Below are 20,662 nucleotides of genomic sequence, written 5' to 3' on the forward strand. Positions count from 1 at the left end.
TTAGATCCTAAAAGACCTGTCATAGAACCCAAGGACCGCCCCCAAGTGAGGACGAGGGTACAGGAGGTCTTGACTGGCCCTGGGGTCCAGGGATTCCCACCTGCTCAGGTGCATCGGGTGACAGACACTTAACAAGCCCCTGCTGTGTATTCAAAGCCAGCCCCGTCTCTTCCTTCCATCCTCCCAGCTGCCCCAGGGGAGAGGGGCTTGTTCCCCTCTCCTAGGGGTGGTATGAAGGGCACAGCACCCCATAAGATGCTCAGTTTGGGGCCAGGCACCCAAACAATACACAAAACCAAAGGATCACAACCGGCCCCGGGGTCTCCAGACATTCCTTAAAGACACCCCTCCCCAGCAGGTTCCAGACCCGACCTGCGGCCCCAACACAGACACGCAGCCTGGATGCTTATGCTCATTTTATTATAAAAAAATACAGAATCCAAAGTTGACTGTGATGGGTGGGGTGGGGGGCCCGTCGCCAGCTCCAGGCGTGGCAATGCCGCCCGCCCACGACCCCTACAAAAGTCCCCTACTGGTGTGCCCGAGCCATTTCCCGGCGGCCGCACACCATATATATTTATATATAATATATATAAAACACAGATCAGGAAAGGCGGGTAGAAATATGAAATCTGTATAAATGCGCTGTTTACTTCATTAGAGTGTTTTTGGGAAGGGATTTCTCTTTTTTGGTGGTGATGTTCCCCTCCCCCTCCGTTTTGTTTTGTCCTGTTTTCCCTTTTCTTACAAACATTATTAGTCATACAGTAGAGGGAAGGGGGTCTGACAGACAAAGGAGCTTATTGTGAAGTGCGGCTTCTACGCTAAAAAGTCTACCCCAACCCCCCCATCAAAATAAAAGCCCCCCCCCCATGAAGGGGTGAGAGAAAAAGAAACATTCCAGTCCATCCTCAGGAATACAGTAAAAATAAATCACAGTATATACTTGCTGGCTCTATTTACAGAAATATAACGTCTTCTCGGCCTCGGGGGCGACTGTGTGAGGCTGGGGGGACAGGTGGGGCCTACGTCATCTCTAAGACGTTGTGATGCTATGATTTCGAGGAGTCCAGGGCTCCATGGTGGCTGCTGGTGAAACCCCGTGGTTTTCTGCTCTAGGAGACAATCACCAGGAGGGAGGAGGGTAGAGCTGGCAGGACAGGGGTCTGAGGGTCCCGGACCAGAATCGGGGGGACTCACCAACCACCCCTTCTTCCTCAGGCCAGCCTGTCCCGTGGCACCTGGGGTTCCACTCCATGGTTGCCTCCACCCAGGACCCAACAAATGGAGTGACCAGGCCAGGGGTGCCCCAATTCCCCTCCCCTCAAGGGGGCCAGGGACCCCTGCCCCGTCTGTCCATTCTGTTTCCTTCCCAAAGTCACAGGCGACAGCAAGGAATAAATTAAATTAAAAACTCAAGTCTTTCTGATGCAACCATGAAAAATACACTTAGAAAACAAAAACAAAAACAAACGTCACCAAGAGATCCCAGGGTTCAGCATGTCCCCCGGACAAAACAGCATGGCCAGCTGAGCAGACACCTGGCCCCTCTGGCACGGGGTGGGGGGACCTCAGCTGCCCTCACCCACCTCCAGCCCTGGGGCGGGTGGACGGCCCCCTGCCCGGCGAAGCAGCACCAGTCGTGGGAGAAGCGGCGTCTCTATTTGGTCTCGGAGGCGGGCCATCAGGGCGGGGCCAACGTCCCACTGGGGATTAGGAGCCCAGGAGGGTCCACAGCACAGGGACGGTGCTGAGGAAGAGCTGGCAGCTGCGCAGGCCACTGCATGAGTTATTGCTGGTGAAGATGGGCTCGGGGGCCTCATACAGGGTCTCGTCTGAGGGGACAGGGAGACAGGGGGTCAGGGGCAGGCCTCCCACCCCCCACCCTGCTTCCTAGACCTCACCACGACCTGACATTGTTAAACATCTCCATTGCGGGACTTCCCTGGCGGTCCAGTGGTTAAGACTCCACGCTCCCAATGCAGGGGGCACAGGTACAGGTTCCACCCTCGGTCAGGGAGCTAAGATCCCATATGCAATGTGCAGCCAAAAATAAAAATTAAAAAAAAACACTCCATTTCGCTACACCTCCGAGGGCACAGAGATTTCTGTCCACCTCGGCTGAGGCTGTGCCTCCAATGCGGAGCATGGCAAACAGAAGGCACCGGGTGAAGTGGCAAGGCTGCAGGACCCCCCTTCCCTATGTTTCAGGAGCTCAGAACACGGACCCATTGGTCCATCTCAGAGAACTTCCGTGATACCCACTCACTGGGTGAAGGGGGGCTTTGGTCTCAGTGAAGCCCAGCCATGGACTTCAACCCTCATTCTTGAAGGTCTGAAATGGCCCCATTTGCAGATGGAAAAACAGAGGCTCAGGCAGGGCCTGTCCCAGCCATCGCTCAGGTTGTGGGACTTCCCAGGCTATGTCATGACGGCCTCCTAACTCCGCTGATGACTCAGTGGGTTCTGTGAGTTAAGGACCCTACATGAACCCCCACCGAGAACTTACTGGTCGGTCGCACGTAAACCTTCAGCCGCAGGCAGGGTCGGTCCACAGCATTGGGGGGTGTGGCAGCTGGAAGAGAGGAGCTGGGGGTTAGTAGGGCAGGAGGCTCTTGGTGCCTGAGACCTCTTGGGGCTGTATCCCCTTCCCTATGCCCGTAACCCAACCCTGACCCCAGGTTGGGGAATCCACCCATAAAACTCCTCATCAAACATTAAAGCCCCAGACACAATGCCCATGATTTCCCAGAAGTCCTCTTGCACTCTTCCCCTACCTCTCACTTTGCTGAATCCTAACCCCAGAGACAGGGGTCAGGTGAGGTGTCAATGTCACCCCAGGGCTCCATCTCACCCCAGGGCATCACAGGGCAAAGTTCAAAGGTGATGAATAAAAATAGGTGTGTTTCCAATCAGCAAAAAAAGGGAATTCCCTGGCGGTCCAGTGGTTAGGACTCAGCTTTCACTGCCAGGGACACGCTTCCATCTTTGGTCAGGGAACTAAGATCCCGCATGCTGTGCAGCACGGCCAAAACCAAAACAAAACAAAAATCAAACAGCAAAAAAAAAAATCTGTGTAACCAAATGATTGACCAGGGATCAAATCCCTGCTCTCAGGGTGCCTGTCGGCAAGTCACCCCCTATCTGGACCTCATCTGGCCCATGGGAGGTGCTTTGGAAATCATTCTTTCCATCTGGGTGACGCCGGAAACCCAGTTACCCCTGGGAAGGAGGCAGCTTCTGGCCTCACCTGGAGAGCGACCCACACCACCGAGTCATGTGCAGGCCTAAGTGCATTGAGTCCTCACACCTAAAATTCCACCATAGGGCTCCCAGCTTCTTGGCCCACTTGGCAGGCGGGGGAGGTACCAGAGCATCAGCCATGAGTCAGGAGGGAGGAGCTCGAGGACCAGGACAGGGGCAGGGAGGGAGGCCTGAGGCCCTGCGGGTGGTGGGGCTCACACACATGAACAGGCACGGGCACCCACACGGCTGCGGCTGGGCCTGCCCCCGCCTGTGCTCTCGGCCGGTCCTCTCTGTGGCCATCACCTCTGCCCGCCCCCCAGAAGCCCCTCGTGCTGGGAGATGAAGATAAAAAGCACGTAATAAAAGTAACACTCATCACAGAGATAGGACGAATAATTACAATAATTATCTTTATGAAACTCCCGTCTCAGAAAGAAAAATGTAATTTTTCTTATATTATGGAGACTTAATTTAAGCACCTTCTTCCCCTCCCCCACCCCCTTCTTCCCTGAATTAAAAAGAAAAAATCCAGATAGAGCAGAGAAAGGAGGAAATGGGAACCTTGTAGAGTTTAATTTGACTCAGCAGGAACCGGGGTGGTGAGGCGCTGGGTTCCTCTCCGAAGCCCCGGGGGCAGACACCCCCCTCCCACCTGCTCCCCATCAGCCCCCAGGACGCTGAGAAACGGGACCCCACAATCCGTTGAAGTCTCACCGCCTCGGGAGAGGCATGAGTCCGATGACAAGGTGGGCTCCCTGATACCCCCCCTCGGCAGGGGCGATGCCTGGACCCCAGTATTCCTGGTTTAGGTTCTCAGACTACAGTCTGCCAAGACCCCACTGAACGGGAACTTGAACCCAGCCCCGACTCTGCCGCCTCCCCAGACCCTGCCCTTGGCACTTGATGGGAAGGAAAAAGGGGCCCCTTGGGAACCCCTGATGCCCAGGACAGGTGGGGGCAGCCTACCCGGGCCCCCCGCAAGGCTCACAGCGGGGCACGCATGCCCAGTGTCCCAAGGCTGCCACCAGCCGACAGTGAAAAGCTCCTCGGGGAATCTGGGCGCGGATGGGCCGCTGGGAGATGGGCGGGTGGGCCCGGGAGACCCCTGCCGGGTTCAGGGTTGGTCGCCCTCACCCCCTCCCTCAAGATTCCACAGGCCTCAGTTTCCCGCCTCAGTGCAATGGGGGGACGGCACCCCTGGTCTCAGTGTGGGACAGGCTGACCACATGGTCCCAGTCCAGAGGCCCAGAGGCCGAGGTCACAGGGGGGTTTGCGGGGAGGATGGCGAGACCACCGGAGCGCCCACCCGGAGACAGAGGCCAGCGCGGAGGAGGGGCACCCCCCCGCGCCCCTGCCCCGCCCCCACTCACAGATGTAGTAGTACTCATGGCCCGGGCGGAACTCGAAGCCCAGCGAGAAGGGCGTGAAGAGCTGGAACTTCTCCGAGAACTTGAGCGGCCCCCCGGGCGCCGCGGGCCGGTTACACTCCCAGCGCTTGAAGCCGCGCTGCCGGTGGTCGCAGGAGGCGTGGCCCTCGCCGTTGACCATGTACAGCACGTAGTGCTCCATGCGCTCGGCCGGCGGCAGTGGCGCCCCGTAGTGCGGGCAGTAGATGTCCAGGTAGTCGTTGATGCTCACCTCCACCGTGTAGCCGCCGCCGTCGTCCGCCGCGCCCGCGTGGAACCTGGGGGCGGGGCCGGCGGTCAGCGCGGGGGGAGGGGCGGGGCCCGAGATGGGGATGACAGATCAGCGTAAGGGAGAAGGGGAGGGTCAGGGATGGGGTAAATGGAGAGGGGTCAGCGGTCAGTGCGTGGGAGGGGACGGGGTAGGGGACAGGAAGCACGAAGGCGGGTGGGGACGGGTCAGTGCAGGTAGAAAGGGGTAGGTCAGAGATGGGGAAGGGGGAGGAGTTAGGGGACCGATGGGCGGGCACCCTACCCACAGACAGGTACCAGGGTCGGAGCCCCCAGCCCCCTGCCTGGCACAACCCTGCCCCACCAAGGCCACAGCAGGTTCCTAGAGACTGGGACTAGCGCTGAGCCCACGAGATGGGTGCTGGGGAAGAGGAGCTGCCGCCAGGCATTCTGGGTAACCACATGCAAACAAGCAGGTGCCACGTGACTCGGAGCCCCCCAGTCTCTCCATCCCCTGCAGAATCCACATCTGGGCCCCTCAGCCGCAACAGGCCTGGCACAAGATGTCCCCCCCCACGAGGAAGCCCCTCTCCAAAAACCTTACTGCTTGACTTCGATGCCCCCTCCTCCAGGCAGCCCCCCACCCCATCCCCAGATGCAGCCTCCTCAGCTTTCCTTTTGCAGATTTGCCTGCCAAGAAGGCCGAGGGCAAGACTATACTTTCAGGAATCATTTCTATAGTTCGTTACTAGAGAGGTTTCAATATTACTCAGCCATAAAAAAAAATGAAATTGAGTTATTTGTAGTGAGGTGGATGGACCGAGAGTCTGTCATACAGAGTGAAATAAGTCAGAAAGAGAAAAATAAATACCATATGCTAACACATATATATGGAATCTAAAAAAAAAAAAAAAAAAAAAAAAGGTTCTGAAGAACCTGGGGCCAGGACAGGAATAAAAACGCAGACATAGAGAATGGACTTGAGGACACAGGGAGGGGGAAGGGTAAGCTGGGACAAAGTGAGAGAGTGGCATGGACTTATATACACTACCAAATGTAAAATAGATAGCTAGTGGGAAGCGGCTGCATAGCACAGGGAGATCAGCTCGGTGCTCTGTGACCACCTAGAGGGGTGGGATAGGGAGGGTGGGAGGGAGACGCAAGAGGCAGGGGATATGGGGATATATGTATATGTATAGCTGATTCACTTTGTTATAAAGCAGAAAATAACACACCATTGTAAAGCAATTATACTCGAATAAAGATGTTAAAAAAAGGTGGGGGGCTTCCCTGGTGGCGCAGTGGTTGAGAGTCCGCCTGCCGATGCAGGGGACACGGGTTCGTGCCCCAGGCCGGGAGGATCTCACATGCCGCGGAGCGGCTGGGCCCGTGAGAGCCTGCGCGTCCGGAGCCTGTGCTCTGCAACGGGAGAGGCCACGACAGTGAGAGGCCTGCGTACTGAAAAAAAAAAAAAAAAGAAAACGAAAAAACAAAAAGAAGGCGGAGGGCAGTGTGGGACACAGGCCAAGTGTTCCCAGCCTCTCTGGGGCAAGCTCTGCCCCTCCCCTAGCCTCAGTTTCCCCAGAGGGGGCGGGGTTTGGCATAAAGGATGCTCAGGCCCTCCCTCGCTCAGTCCAACTCAGGGGTGCCCTGGGTTCAAGACCCCCAGCTCCACCCCTTCCATCCTGTGTGACATCCTTCCTTCTTCCTCCAGAGCCTCCAAAATCTGGCAGCTACCCCTCAACTTCCTGGTCACCCCACCAGCTTCCCCACCCCTGACACCTCCACCCCCAAGCCCTGCCTCCCAGGCTTTGCTCTGGAGGTCTCCCCACACTGTCATGCAGCCTGCACCCCTTTCTCTGGGGGGGGCCCTGACCCAGGCTCATCTGTCAAGGATGGAGGTCAGCTGAGCGAGGGACTAGCAGCTCCCCTTCCATCACCGCCTCAGGCTACAGAGTCAGGAGCTCCTAGACCTCCTGGACGCCGTGCCCCAGGCCCCTGTCACGTAAACGTGGCCTGGACCGAGGGGGGACAAGGGGGCCTCCCAAGAGGGGCTTATTAGCACATAAAAGGCCTGAGCATCAGAGGGTTGGGGGTCGGGCTCCCCCAGCCTCCTCCACTCCCTGTATCGGCCGGGAAACTGAGGCCCATTGTGGGTCAGAGGCAGGGAGGGCTGCTAGGATCCCAGCCATGCCGCTGCCTCCGAGCCTGCCGTGCCAGCCGCCCCAGCCTATGGGAGGGAGCAAGGCGGCCCCCATGCCGGGTGCGCTAATTCCCACAGCTGGCACCTGAGGGGGCGGCTGGATTATCAGATGGCATCGGCTGGCCCCCCGCCGCCTGTGAGACTGCGCCAGGTGGGGGCGAGGGCTCCTGGGAACCCAGAGCTGGAATGACAGAGACAGGGGACCAGCTCACGGTGCCTGAGTCTCCCCCTCCGTCAGCAGGGACCCAGCGTGATGATTCATGTCTGCGGCTGAGGTCAAGGCTCGCAGAATTTCAGCTTGGGGAGCAGGGGGAGTGGATTCACCTCCAGCCCCTTCCCTGCTCCACTGGGTTCGTCCGGGGATGGGGAGGCCACCCCCTCTCGCAGAGGTGGGAAGGCGTTTGCAGAATAAATGTGTCTGGCCTCGGAGGTCAGCTGGGGGCCGAGGAACCTCGGTGGTTCAGTCACAGGTTGGAACCCAGCTGGGTCTCAGCTCCTCTTCTCAAAGCCTCAGTTTCCAACTCTGTGCCGTGGGGATGGTCCTCGAGGCTGATGGGAGAACTCCAGCTCTGTACACAGCAGGCACTGCATAGATGCATGCGGGGCAGTCCTGGGTCGGGCTGGGACCCTGCCCGTCCCTCAGGCAGCTCCACGGCTGGCCAGGCACGGGCGTCTCATTGACCAGCCGCGTCCTCCGGCCCCTTGGGCACGATCGATGCAGAAGCTGCTCCAGGCTTTTTGAAAAGTCTTTTTCGCTCCTTCCCGGCCCCACTGAAAGCCCCATTGATCAGCTGATCGATGGCAGCTGTGGCCCAGCAGCCGCCCAGGGACCCAGCCTCACCCAGGTGGGCCCTGCAGGGGAGGCTGTGACGCGGAGCCACGGGCAGTGGGGGGAGTCCTGGTCCTGGCCTCCGGCCCTCAGTGTTCCCTCTTGTCCCTGGCACGATGCCGAGGGATGTATACTCAACCTGAGAACGTGACTCCACGCGTGGTCTTTCTGGAGAGAACGGACTCCAGAAGGTGGGCTTCCCTTTCCTCCTGCCTGTCCCATCAGGCTTGCCTCCCTCCCCCCGTGACACCTGCACCGTCAGGTCCCCCAGCTCACTTTCTGAAGAACATCAGAGACTGAAGCTGCTTTGCTGCCTCAGAGGCTGGACGCCTGGGCCCCACTAGGGCGGCCAGACTCCTGGCCTCCCAAAATCCAGGTCTCACTTTTCTGAGTGTATATCAGACCCCGTGACCCACTGCCTCAAAGCCCTCCATTGGCTCCCCCCACACAGAACAAAATCCACAGTTCTCCCAGGCCCACGAGGCCCTGTGTGGTCCCCATCCATCCCCAACCTCATCGCCCTCTGGCTCCCCCAGCTCACTCCCTTCCAGGCACACCAGACTCCGGGCTGCTGGTCCCACCCCAGGGCCTTTTCTTTTTGGCTGCGTTGGGTCTTTGTTGCTGCACGTGGGCTTTCTCTAGTTGCGGCGAGCGGGGGCTACTGTTTGTTGCCGTGCGTGGGCTTCTCTTCTCTTGTTGCAGTTGCAGAGCACGGGCTCTAGGCGCGCGGGCTTCAGTAGTTGTGGTGCCTGGGCTCAGTAGTTATGGCTTGCGGGCTCTAGAGTGCAGGCTAAGTAGTTGCGGAGCATGGGCTTAGCTGCTCCACAGCATGTGGGATCTTCCCGGACCAGGGCTCAAACCCGGGTCCCCTGCATTGGCAGGTGGATTCCTAACCACTGCGCCACCAGGGAAGCCCCTACCCCAGGGCCTTTGCACATGCTGTTCCCTCTGCCTGGCACGTTTTTCCCTACTTTTCCCAACTCATCTCGTTTGGACATCATCATATTTATACCTTTAAGCAGCCCATTGTCTGCCTTCCTTGGATCCTGGGGGTTGGCCTCCTTCTCTGCCCTTTTCCCTGTAGCCCACACAGGCCCTGTATACAGTGGTGATCGATATATGTTTGCTAATCAAACAAAGGCCAAAGACTCGAGGTCTTTGAGGTGCTAGAGTCATGGGGAGCAGAAAGCTGCCCCCAGGTGGGGGAGTGAGGACCCCAGACAGGCAGGTCCCCAGGAGAGGCCTACACCCACACACACACCTGAGCTCTGGCCGCCTAAATGGACCATTTTTCTCCCTTCCCTGCTCTAAAATAGTGAGGGCCTTGCTGCGTTGGCATTCCTGTTCCAAGTTGGCGCCTCACCCCTGTTCAGGGTGACGCTTATGCAGGAGAGTGGGCCCCCACCCCAAACGGAGCCTGGTGAGAGCAAGACAAAGCCTTCATTTCCTCTGTTAGTGCCGAAGCCTGATATGCAAATGCTCCGCAGGAGCGCAGATAGAGATCGAAATTCTCACTAAGGGGTTAATGACTGACTTGGGATGGTTCCCAGACAGGGGCTCCCCGAGGCTTTCAGACCTCCCCGCCCCCGCCCTGCCACACCTTCACCCCCAGCTGCTCACCCTGCCATCCCCCTGCCAACATCCACCCTGCAGGCAGCCACCCCAAAACCCAGGTGACCCTTACCCGCCACCAACCCACCCACCACCCCTTCCCCAGCAGCACCCAGCCCGCAGCTAATCAGCTCCAATAGGACTGTCAAGTCATTAGATGCTAACAGCAAAGCCACTAATTAGGAGTCTCACCCAAAATGGGGGTGGGGTGCTGTGCCACCTTCCCAGACTGGAAACTGAGGCACAGGCAAGGTGGGCAGGGGAGTCCGTGTCCCCCTCACTCCCTGTGGCTCTGCCTCTATCTCCCTGGTCTGAGTCCATGCACAGCTCCTACTAAAGGCGCTCAGACATGCCAACAAAGACCTCAGCAAACAGCACGCCCAGGCCAGCCTGAGTGGGCAAAACAGCCCCAGGGCCCAGGGTGGGCCGAGCTCACCCATCCCGGCCTGCCACCCCCAGCAAGACCCCTGAGACCTCAGGGTCCTCCCCCAGCTTTTCTAGGGGCCAAGAAGACATGTCCCCCATCCAAGGCCTGGCTGCCTTCCTCCTGCTGGCGGGAAGTGGGGAGGACCTCCCAGAAAATTAGGGCCCCAAGGTGGCGCAGGATCAGCTGAGAAAGGACGATTATGGCCTTGTGTGTGGATGGGTAAACTGAGGCACGGGCCCCAGAGCTGAAGCAAGAGGTAAACAAATGGGGCTGGGTGGGCGGGAAAAGTAGGGGGAGGGCCTCAGGGCCACCCCACCCCTCAGGCCTTGGTCTGAGGCAGGAGGAGGCCCAGGTGCACGGTCCACGGGGCACACCTGCCTCGGTCACCCCGCCCTCCTCTGACCCCCGGTGTGCACGGTGTCCCTGATGCTCCTCGGCCAGCCCCAGACGTGGCTGCCTCTTGGAGGGGGTCACCCCACTGGACCTGACTTCCTCATGACCACAGATGAGTCACTTTCTCTGGGTCCATGCAATGGGGGCCTAAGGGGGAGCCCGACCCACGGGGTGGGCAGATTAGGGGATGCATGGCTGGGTTGGGGCAGGCGAGGGGCAACGTGGCCCAGGCGGTGGAACGAGCCCCTCAAAGCCAAGGTCCCTGCGTGGGAGGGGGTGTGGGGACAGGCCCCCCCACCGCAGGGCCAGCCGGCGCAGAGCTCGGACTCTGGCTGCTGTGCTCCCAGCCTTCGGCTGCGCGTCTGCCATGGGGCAGCCACAGAGGCGGCTGTGCTCCTTCCCTGCATGGCCCACCAGGTGGGGGATGCAGCCAAGTCCCCTCTGGACCCATTTTCCAAAGAGACAATTTCCCCAAAGCAGCACCTTGGGGGGGCAGGGCTGGCTGAGTGCCGGGTCCTGAGGAGGAGGAAAGGGGAAGGGGGGTGTCCCGGAGAAAAGCTGCTGCGAGGCGGGACCCCCCCAGCAGGCCCAGCTCAGGAGCTGCAGAACCAGCCGTCGGCCCTGCAAGAAGCCTGTCTTCCAGAGCCCCGTTCACGCACCTGCCGTCCCGAGGAAAACCAACTTTGCACCCATGACCTCGAGGGACCCGTGAACCCCACGGGACGTCTGCTGGGGGGTCCCAAGATCAGAGACGGCCGCCCCTTCCCCGGCCCAGCTCCCAGGCAGGCTGGAGGGCCCGCACCGCCCTGCATCCTGAGCTGGTCCCCAGCCTCGGTTCCTTTCTCTGCAAACTGAGCAGCCTGGGGAGGGGAGAGGCCCATGCAGGGAGGGACCAAGGCTGGGGACAGGGAGCCTGTGGACCCCAGCTTCAGCGCCCAGGCCCCTGGCAGGGTGGGGGCATCTCAGAACCAACCCCCAGCCCCGGCACTGCGGTTCCCCCCCTAACGTCGCGACTGCTGCAGATGTGAGGGCTTGGTCCCCGAGGCTCCCCCGCTTGCCCACAGGAGCTGCATCGGTTTCCTCTCCCCCTCCGGGGCCTCTGATTCCCTGGGGTCACGCCCATGCCTCGCCCGTCCACACTGCGCCCTGCTGCCATCCGCAGAGCTGCCATCCACAACCCACCGGCTCACTTCCTGGAGGAGGCGCGGGGGCTCCGAGCAGCCAAGCTGCCCACCCGAGGGCACAGCCGGGCTTCCCGGATCCCTGAGTCCGAGCCCCGGCCCCCCACGGCCCCCCAGACCCATGGATCCTCACTCTCCAAGCCACCCCCCACCCCACCCCGCAAGCCGGCTGGTCGAGCCTCTTCCAAAGGAAACAAAAAAGCCTCATGCGGCAAAATATGGCATCGCCCGCTTCAAAGCCCGTTCCCCGGAGGCCTGGGCGAGGCTGGCAGGGACCGGGGTGCCCGACATCCCCCCCCATGGGGAAGATGCTGCCCCAGTCGCCATCTTCCCACCCGGTCGTTTGAGAGGGGAATGTGGCTGCTGCCCACACCCGAGGGCGATCAGAGCCTCCACCCGGGTCCGCACTGCTGGGTCCACCTGGGTTACAGGCCCCCAACCAGGTGGGGGCCCCGGGGATGGTGGGTGTCCTGCCGGTGCCAGCTCTGAACATCGATGGCCCCTCTGCACTGAGGGCGGCACGGTGCCTATGGGACCTGGCCACGTCCACCCAGCAGGAACCCACTGGGCTGGAGGAGGGGGCGGAGGAGGAGTGGCCGGGCAGGCAGGGAGGGCAAGCTGTGCCCCCACTGGTGTGCAGTGTCTGCCCCCTCACCGGAGCCCCCGGGATGGCCAGAGCCGGGCCACACACGCAGACACTCTAAAGACATGCATGCATCCCACATACAGATGCACCTGCTCCCCAGGTGCCAATCTGCACACACAGATATACACACGCACCTCAGACACCACGTACATTGCACACCCAGACACACTGCTGCAAACATGCATGCACCCCGCACATGTGTGTACTCCAGGCACACTCACGTGGGCACGTGCAAACGTCCAGGGCCAGGGTCGCTGTGCACACGTAGGCACACGAGCGTCTGTGTGGCGGGGTGACACATGTGTTCCACACACACAGTTCTGCACCTCCCAGGGCCCCAGGACCCCCGAACATCATGGGCGAGAACACGCAGCTACACGCAGTGACACATGCAGACACACCCTGCAGCCCAAATAGACTCCTGGGTGCCCCCGGGTCCCCCACGTACACAGATGCACCCGCAGCCCCACGCTCGGCCCGTGAGCAGCCAGCCAGGACCCCCGGCCCAGTCCCACCCGGGCCGCGGACAGGTCCAGAGACACCCAGCAGCCAGCCCTGGAGTGCCCGGCCCAGGCAGGGGCTGGCCAGAGAGACGGCTGGACAGCCGGCTGGTCGGGGTGCCGGGGCCAGGTGGCTGGACTGGGCTCCAACCTTTGGCTGCGGCGGAGGTGGGTGCAGGGCTCCCTGGCAACGTCCGCCAGCCTCACATGTGCAGGAAATACATGGCACAGCAGGAGAATGCAACTGGGGAGACATAGCCACATACGCATTACCTCGGCGCGGGTACCAGGCCCGGCAGGGCGAGGGTGGCCGGCCTCACTGCGGCACCGCCTGGGCCTGGCGGTCCCCCACCTGAGCGCACTCATCCCCTCCCACCCCCGCTCCTCCGCTGGCTGCCCAACCGCCCACCACCCAAGCCTGCCCAGCCCTGGCTCCGTCCCCGTCCCCACGGTGCCTTTTGTGTGCACCCCTGTCTCCGGCACGGACCCTGTCCCTGCGTTCCCTGTCTCCTCCGCCTGCTGCACCACCAACTCTCTGTTTCGACCCCATCCTTGTCTCTCCCTGCACAGGCCCGTCTCTGCCCATGGGACTGCCTCCTGCATGGGGCCCGCTCAATGACTCCACACCTCTCCCCGCACCCCCCTGACCCTGGCAGCTGCCCCCGGGACTGGGCGCTCTCAGGAAATCTCCATTCCGGGTGCCCTCGGACCCCAAGGCCGGACAGCACCCCTCCTCCCGTGACTGGCACACACCCTGTCACCGGACGCAGATTCCAGTCCAGACACCCCTGGACACGAAACCTCCTGAGGAGCCCCCGGGCCTCCAAGGCCCCCTTTGGAAGAGCCCCTGAACCTCAGCGATGGATGGAGCCCCAATTCTGGACCCAACCGGGCTTCTTGGGCAAGTGACTCCCCAGGGCCCCAGACCCCATCGCAAGAGGTTGGGGAGGTCATCTCCTACCCAGGATGCCCCAGGCGGAGAAGGGGGAGGAGAGGTAGGAGAGGAAGGCCCTGACAGCCAGGGTCTGCTCTGGACAGCAAGGCCATCCCCTCGGGCGGCTGGTTGGAGCAGGGCTATCAGGTCAGCAACAGGAGGCGGCCGAATGGCCGACCAGAACCCGGCCCCAGGGGCTGCCTCCTTCCCAGCCGAGATCCTGCCTGCGGCCCGGTGGCAGGTGGGGCAGCAAGCGGCCCCAACGACCCCTTTCTGTCCCCGTTTGAGGCTCCTCGCGTGTCTGGCGTTTGCTAGAACAAAGGACAGGCCATGCCGGGACGGAGATTCCGGAGCTGAAACCAAAAACTTGGGCCGGGGAAGTGCTGCCCGCTGGGCTCCCTGCTCGGCCGCAAGGAAGAGCCTTAATCAAACCCACATGTGACCAGCGGGGCGGGCCGCGTGGGGGACCAGTTCCATGGTGGCCCGGCCAACCCTCTTAGGCCCGGGGTCTCTGCCCTCGGCCCCGGGGCCCAACCCCAGGGCCAGGCAATGGAGGGGGGTGTCTGGGCATGCTCCCTGCTCCCACCCAGGACCCTGACTGCCCTGGTCCCAGGCCTGCCTCAAAGATGGCCCATTATGCAACTTTCCAGTGGAGGGTGGAGAACGGTGGGGTACAGTGAGGGGACGGCGGTCTGTGGAAGGCGGTGCAGCTGGCGCTTGAAAACCAAGAGAAGGTGACTGCTAGCAGAGGGTCATGGGGCGGGGAGGCCAGCGGCTCTGCCCCCACGTGCAGCCCGGCTGGCTTCGATGTGACCGCGGGGCTGACCGGGAGCAGCAGGACCCCGAAGCCCCATCTCCCACGGATCCCCAGCCCGCTCCAGCCTCCCAGACCCTGGGTGGCCTGAGGCGTCTGCTGCTGTCCAGGATGTGGTCAGTCACCAACAAACTTTTCTCACTCGATAAACAAGGGCTGCTGCTGCCCCCCAGATGGCACTCAGCGCCTGACACCGAGCAGGACTGCAGGCAGGCGGGCGTGGCAGGCTGGGCACAAGGCCACCTGGGTCCCTGCCCCAGCTCTGCTCCCCTGGCCGTGACCTTGAGCCAGCCGCTCGGCCCCTCTGTGCCTCAGTTTCCCCACTAGCGCCAGGACAGGAGAGGACGCCACCTGGTCAGGACTCCCGGGACAGACCCCCAGCCCCCTTGGTGCCTCAGTCTCTCTGTCCCTGCAAAGCGGGGGCCGGGGACCCCCTGCAGCGAATGTGGACGCCGGGCCGCAGGGAGGGACATTCTAACTTCCCCAAGTTCATCTGGGGACCCGCCGGCAGAACGCACCCCTGGACCCCTCCCCCGAGGGGCCACGGCCCCCCACCTCCGGGCGCGGCTCAGTGACAAGGTTCCCGGGAATCCCCACCAACTCTAAAGCCAGCGGGGGTCCCTGGAGAGGCCAGAAGATGGGGTGCCCCAAGTCCGGGGAGGGAACTCAGGGCCGCACTGCATCTGAGAGTGCCAGAGGGGATCCCCAAACTCCAGGGCCGGTGGCGCGCCGGGGCATGCAGGGCGCCCAAATCTGCAGGCGGCGGGGCGCCCTGGGGGTAGATGCACACGGAGTGCGAGTCCCCCAAACTCTGGGGGCCGGAACTCCCTGGGGGCGCCCTGGGAAGCGGGCGCCCCTACTCCGGGGGCAGCGCGCAGGGTCGCCCCGAGCCCGGGGCGGGAGACCAGGCTAGGATGGGGGCGTCCGGAGTCTCCCGGCGCCCGGTCCCCGCCCGCGGCCACGCTCACCTGGGGTTGCTACGGTTCCAGTAGACGGCGTAGCGGTCCGAGTTGGCGCGGGCGGCGTCCTCGGCGCGCGCGAAGGGCGGCGGCGGCGGCGGCAGCGGCAGCAGCAGAAGCAGCAGCGGCAGCAGCGGGCGCTGCGCGGGCGCCATGGCCCCGGTCCGGCCGCCGCGCTCGCCTGGCCGCCGCCTGCCAGCCGTCTCCGCCTCCTCCGCCGCCGCCGAGCGGGCGGGCGCGGGGCGGGCGGGAGGAGGGAGCGCCGGCGCTTGGAGATCCCCAGCCGCCCCTGCCTGAGCGCGCGCGACCTCGGGCGCCGGAGAAGTCAGGCGGCGGCGGGCGGGGCGCCGGGGTCGCCCCGGGCGCCGGCCCGGCCGCTCGGACTCTGAGAACGCAGGCCGTCGCCGCCGCACCGCCGGGGAGGGGCCGGGACTCCGGCCTTTGTCCCGCCCGAGCGCCGGGAGGGCCGCGGGCGCCCCCTCCTGCCGTGCCCCAGCCGCGCGGGGGCTGGGCGGGGGGCTCCAGCCCCCGCCGCGCCCCTACATCTCCACCCCCCGCCCCGCCCCGCCCCGACTTTCCGGGACGCGTCTCCCCCCGTCGGGCTGCCTGCACCCCCGGGGTCCTGCCCCCCCGAGCCCCCCCGGCCACCCCAACTCTGCGGGGCCCTGCATCTGCCCCTGTCATCACGGGACCAGGCCGGGGTCCATGAGTTGCTCTCAATCACCTCCATTCAAGCCACCAAGCCGGTCTCCAGAGCCTGGCCCGGTGCCAGAAGCAGAAGACACAGAGATTGCTCACCCCCATCTCCCCTCCCTCATTCAAACCCAGACCCCAAAATCCTAAACCAGGCCCAGCCAATGCCGTACCACCCTGCCCAACCTGGTGAAGAGTTTTACAGTCAGGCTGACCAAAGTCCAAAGCCAGTGTCCACTGCTGCCACCCAGGGGGACCCCAGGGCAGTCACTTCTCCTCTCTGAGTCTCTGTTTCTTCATCTAGGAAACAAAATAGGAATCCTGACCTCAGCCCCTAAGGGTGCCAGGCATAGTAGGTGCCCAATACTCCCAGCAGCCCAGAGTTGGGTCCAGGCCAACAGCATGTGGGAGCACGGGGAGTCTGACCCGGTCGGAAGCTAGGAAGGGCGACAGGTGGAGGGTGCAGCTTCAGCAAAGGGCTAGAGTGCCTGATGGGTTCGGGGCACTCAGTGACCACTCCCGGAGGAAGGGGGCAAATTGCTGACTGTGGAACTGGGAGACTGTCCTTCACTTCTGTCCTTATTCATGCCATAGTCTCCCTCACCAGACTCTGAGTTTGTGGAGGTACGCTGTCACCAAGTGCTGGCAGGAAAGTCAGAGGTGCCCAGCCAGATTCCACCTCTCTGGCTTTGTTTCACTCTCCCAGGCCTGGCGCAGGGTCTGGGAGTCAAGAGCTGGAAGGTCCCCATGTGAGGGATTATCCAAACTCCTCACAAGAACCTTGAGAGGCGAGAGACCGGCAAACTAAGCTTTGCCCCAACCAGGCAGGGATGGTAAATACACCCGCCCCAGCTACGTACACATTTCCGATATACTGTGGCCACGTTCCACATGTGCCTTGAGCTTCCTGCTGTCGTCCCGGCACTTACCCCTCTTTGCTTGGGCTGCACCGTGCCTGGGAGGCCTTCCCCGCTCTTCCTGTGAAATTCTGGTTCCTCCTTCAAGGCCCATCGTCCTCCCTGTACTTCAGCCACCCCCCAACACCCCCCCACAAGGTTCTCTGTTCTCTGCCCTCCAGGGGACTCTGCCCATCTCTTTGGGGTGTTCTGGCTTCTGGGTCTTGTCCATTGACTGCAGGTGCCCATGTTTGAAGTCCCAGGGCTGGCTGAGGTGGCTCCACAGAGGAGGGTGGGAAGGCCGAGAGAGGACCAGAACTGGCCCAGGGTCACCTGGCAAGGCCCCGAACAGACCATCTGGACACCGCTGGAGTGAGGGCCTGGGGCTCCAGCCACACAGGCCAGGCTCGGCCCGGGCTGGCTGGTCTGGCTCTTTGAGAAGTGATGGGGCCACCACTCTGGAAGGCGTGGGGCCTGAGCCCAGGAAGAGGGGCTGCGAGCCCAGGGGTGCCAGGTCTGGCCAGCAAAGGGGTCCACCCAGAAGCTCTCTCTGCCCTGGGACAAGAGCACCCTCCATGGCATGGGACCTCATGGAGGGGTGAGGGTCTCTTCTGTCACACCCACCGGGACTTGGACCCGCAGGGTTGCAGGGGTGTGGGAGACAGAAGGGCACAGCAGGTGAGGGGACATCCGGCAAAGGCCTGGATGGGTCGGCTCATTTGCATGCAGGGGCCACCGAGGCGAGAGCCACCACCGCCGAGCGGATTTGAGCAGAAGCTCCGTTTTCCTTCTGTTCTTGTCTCTCTCTCAAGGTCAGAGCCCGAGCAGGGACAGGAACAAAGGCGCACGTCCCCCATTCAACCTCCCTGCGCCCGCTGTGCTCCCGGAGGAGGGGCCCCCGGGGAGGGGAGGGGAGGGCAGAGCTGCTCCACGGTCCGGCCCTGGGCAAGGCGGGGACGGGGGTGCGGGAACAGCTGCCCAGCTGCCCTCGCGGACCCCTGACCGATGGGCCCCGCTGTGGGCCCCCAAGAGGCTCTGTTGCCTCCCAGAGTGGGTGGCCATCCCAGCCTCCAGGCTCTGCCGGCGGGGGGGGGGGGTCAGCTAAGGTCAGGGGTCGTTCTGGAGTAAGCTTCTGCTGGAATCAAGGGTCAGTGGTCAGGCTCACTTTGGGGACCGGGGTCAGTCTTAGGTTCAAGGCTCAGTCAGGGTCAGGGGTCACTCAGGGTCGACTGTCAGCCCCAGGCCCAGACCCAGGGCAGGGTTTTTGATGGGATCTGTCCCTATCCACTGCAGTGTGAACTCCTGGGCTCAAAGGTCCACCTCAGACTCAGGGAGGGTCTTGTCTGAGCCAGGCCCAGACCTGCCCCTAGTCTGTGCCCAGCACCCCCTGCCCACCGCCCACCAACCCTGACCGATCACCCCCTACCCACTGGCCCCTGCCCACCCCCACTGGCTCCTGACCCACCACTGGTCACCCACCTCCCACGAGCTGCAACACATCACACACCACCCATCACCCTCTGCCCACTGACCCCCGGCCCAGTGCCCACCACCCATTACCTGTCGCCCCAGTCCACAGGGTAAATTCCCAGGGCTTGGCCTCAGCGACCAGCGCCCCCTCAACCTTCAAAGGCCACAGCGCCTTGGAGAAAGCTAAAAATATGCGGGCAAAAATTTCTCATTACAGAAAATATTGGACGCAGTCCACCGCCCGCTCCGGTTCGAGCGCTTTTCAAGAGGCGGGAAGGGGTCGCCAGGGAGGGCGGGGGGGCCTTGGCGGGTCTGGGGCTTCACTGAACCAGGTCAGAGCAGGTCTCAAGAAGAGTTCTCCAGGCTGTGACCGAGCATAAATGAACTAACCTGTCCCTTTCCCTTGCTGGTAAATTAAAATTCCCACCCTCGTGTCCAGTGTCCAGTCAGGCCCTTGAAACCTCAGCCCGGACCTCAGATTCCTGCAAGCTCCACAGCCAGGCCAGCGCCGGACCCAGCTATTCCACCCCCCCTCCTCCCTCCTCCCCCTCCCAGCCCCAGGGCCCTGGACACAGACCCCCCTCTTCCCAGTGGTCACCTGACAGTCTGGGGGCTAGACCACTACTGTCCAAAAGAAATTCCCACAAGGATGGATAAGTCCAACACAGGCACCACCAGAAGCTCCACATGGCTACTGGGCACATGAAATGTGGTCAGTGCGATGAGGAATAAGACTTTAGACTTCACCTACGTTTAATTAACGTGGATATAAATAGCTAGTCATGGGCTTCCCTGGTGGCGCAGTGGTTGAGAATCTGCCTGCTAATGGAGGGGACACGGGTTTGAGCCCTGGTCTGGGAAGATCCCACATGCCGTGGAACAACTAAGCACGTGAGCCACAACTACTGAGCCTGCGCGTCTGGAGCCTGTGCTCCGCAACAGGAGAGGCGACAACAGTGAGAGGTCCACCGCGATGAAGAGTGGCCCCCGCTTGCCACAACTAGAGAAAGCCCTCGCACAGAAACGAAGACCCAACACAGCCAAAAAAAAAAAAAAAAAAAAAAAAAAAAAAAAAAGCTAGTCATGGTCACCATACTGGTGGCACAGTTCTGGGTGGAGCCGTGCCCGAGTGGGCACCTGGACCGCCACTCTTGTCCGGGACCAGGACATCAAGGCCTGCGTGGAGAAGGGAGGTGGCGGCTCAGACAGCGCAGAGAGGAGATGGGGCAGAGAGGAGATGGGGGGCGGGGCTGAGCCCCCGGGTAGGATCGGGGATCAGTGGAGGGGTCCTAGGAACCCCAGGGAGGGCACAGCTCCCTCGCCTGCTGACCCCAGGAGAGCGGGGGCCACGTCCGAGGGAGACCACGTCAGAACCAGCAGAGGGGCCCCCACCTACAGGGAAGACGCCTGGCCTTGACCAGCTTCCCCGCCCCTTCCCGGCCCCAGTCCCCAGACGGAGAACCGAGGTTGGGGGCGGGGCCGTCTAGCCTCACAGCGAGCCTCCCGGGAGACAGAGACCCCCAACGTGGCCCCCGGGCCGAAGGGGCTGCTTTGCTGCGTGTCCAGTGGGCACTCCCAGGGTGGGCGCTGGGGGACGGAAGTGGTGGGAGGGGCCTCGAGGGCGCCGGGCTGTTGGTCTGCGCACCCTCACCCGGCGCGGGCTTGGGACCCGCTGCGGGCGACACCCATGTGCGCGCGCGTGTGGGCTTGTGCCCTGTGTCCGTCCCGCACGCCTGGCGACCGTGTCGCCTGTCCTCGCAGCCGTGTCATGCCTGTGCCCGTGTGTGAGTGCGGAGAAGGTGCAGGAAGGCCTCCCGAGCCAGCATGCACATGCACACGCACACGCGGCCCTCCAGCCATCCGGGCCCGAGGGTCTTTCATCTCGCGCTGACAGGCCCCTCTCCCGGCTCTTAGCCGCCGAGAACTTCCCGCTAATAGTGCATTAACCTTGGCGGGGGCTGCCAATTACTCGGCACTAGCGCCGGGGTTGCGGTGCGCGCGTGTACGGCGCTGACAGGTGCAGGGGCCGGGAAGCGGGCGGGGCTCCCCCCACCCGAGGGGGAGGGCAGGAGGCGCGGGGCTGCGGGGGCGCGCGGTGTGTTCCCGGATCCGGATGGCGGAGCGCCGGGTCTCTCCTGACCTCATTAGAGTAATTACTGTGCCTTTTGAAGCTCGAGAAATCGCTCAGAGCTGTGGGAAAGGGGCGCAGATCACGGGGTGGGGGCT

At 62.4% G+C, this 20,662-nt stretch overlaps 1 protein-coding gene across 1 annotated transcript; it reads right to left on the reverse strand.

Annotated features, from left to right (window-relative positions):
* Positions 1-415: 415 nt before the first annotated feature.
* EFNA2 (ephrin A2) lies at positions 416-15,536 on the reverse strand. Its single transcript, XM_081231796.1, has 4 exons — positions 15,387-15,536; positions 4,617-4,930; positions 2,510-2,575; positions 416-1,835 (listed from the first exon to the last, which is right to left on the reverse strand). Exons 1-4 carry the CDS (start codon positions 15,530-15,532, stop codon positions 1,714-1,716), a joined length of 648 nt encoding a protein of 215 aa, XP_081087922.1. The 5' UTR covers positions 15,533-15,536; the 3' UTR covers positions 416-1,713.
* Positions 15,537-20,662: the final 5,126 nt, after the last annotated feature.

This window comes from Mesoplodon bidens (assembly GCF_964165515.1).
Source record: "Mesoplodon bidens genome assembly, chromosome: 4".
Lineage (NCBI taxonomy): Eukaryota > Metazoa > Chordata > Mammalia > Artiodactyla > Ziphiidae > Mesoplodon > Mesoplodon bidens.

What these genes read in the sequence shown, in the direction of transcription:
- EFNA2 (XM_081231796.1), bottom strand. Translation starts at nt 15,532, where the DNA reads ATGGCGCCCGCGCAGCGCCCGCTGCTGCCGCTGCTGCTTCTGCTGCTG. An exon ending in CCATGAGTACTACTACATCT is followed by an intron (nt 2,576 to 4,616) that starts GTGAGTGGGGGC and finishes CCTCTCTTCCAG; the next exon opens with CTGCCACACCCCCCAATGCT. An exon ending in GGTTTACGTGCGACCGACCA is followed by an intron (nt 1,836 to 2,509) that starts GTAAGTTCTCGG and finishes CTGTCCCCTCAG; the next exon opens with ACGAGACCCTGTATGAGGCC.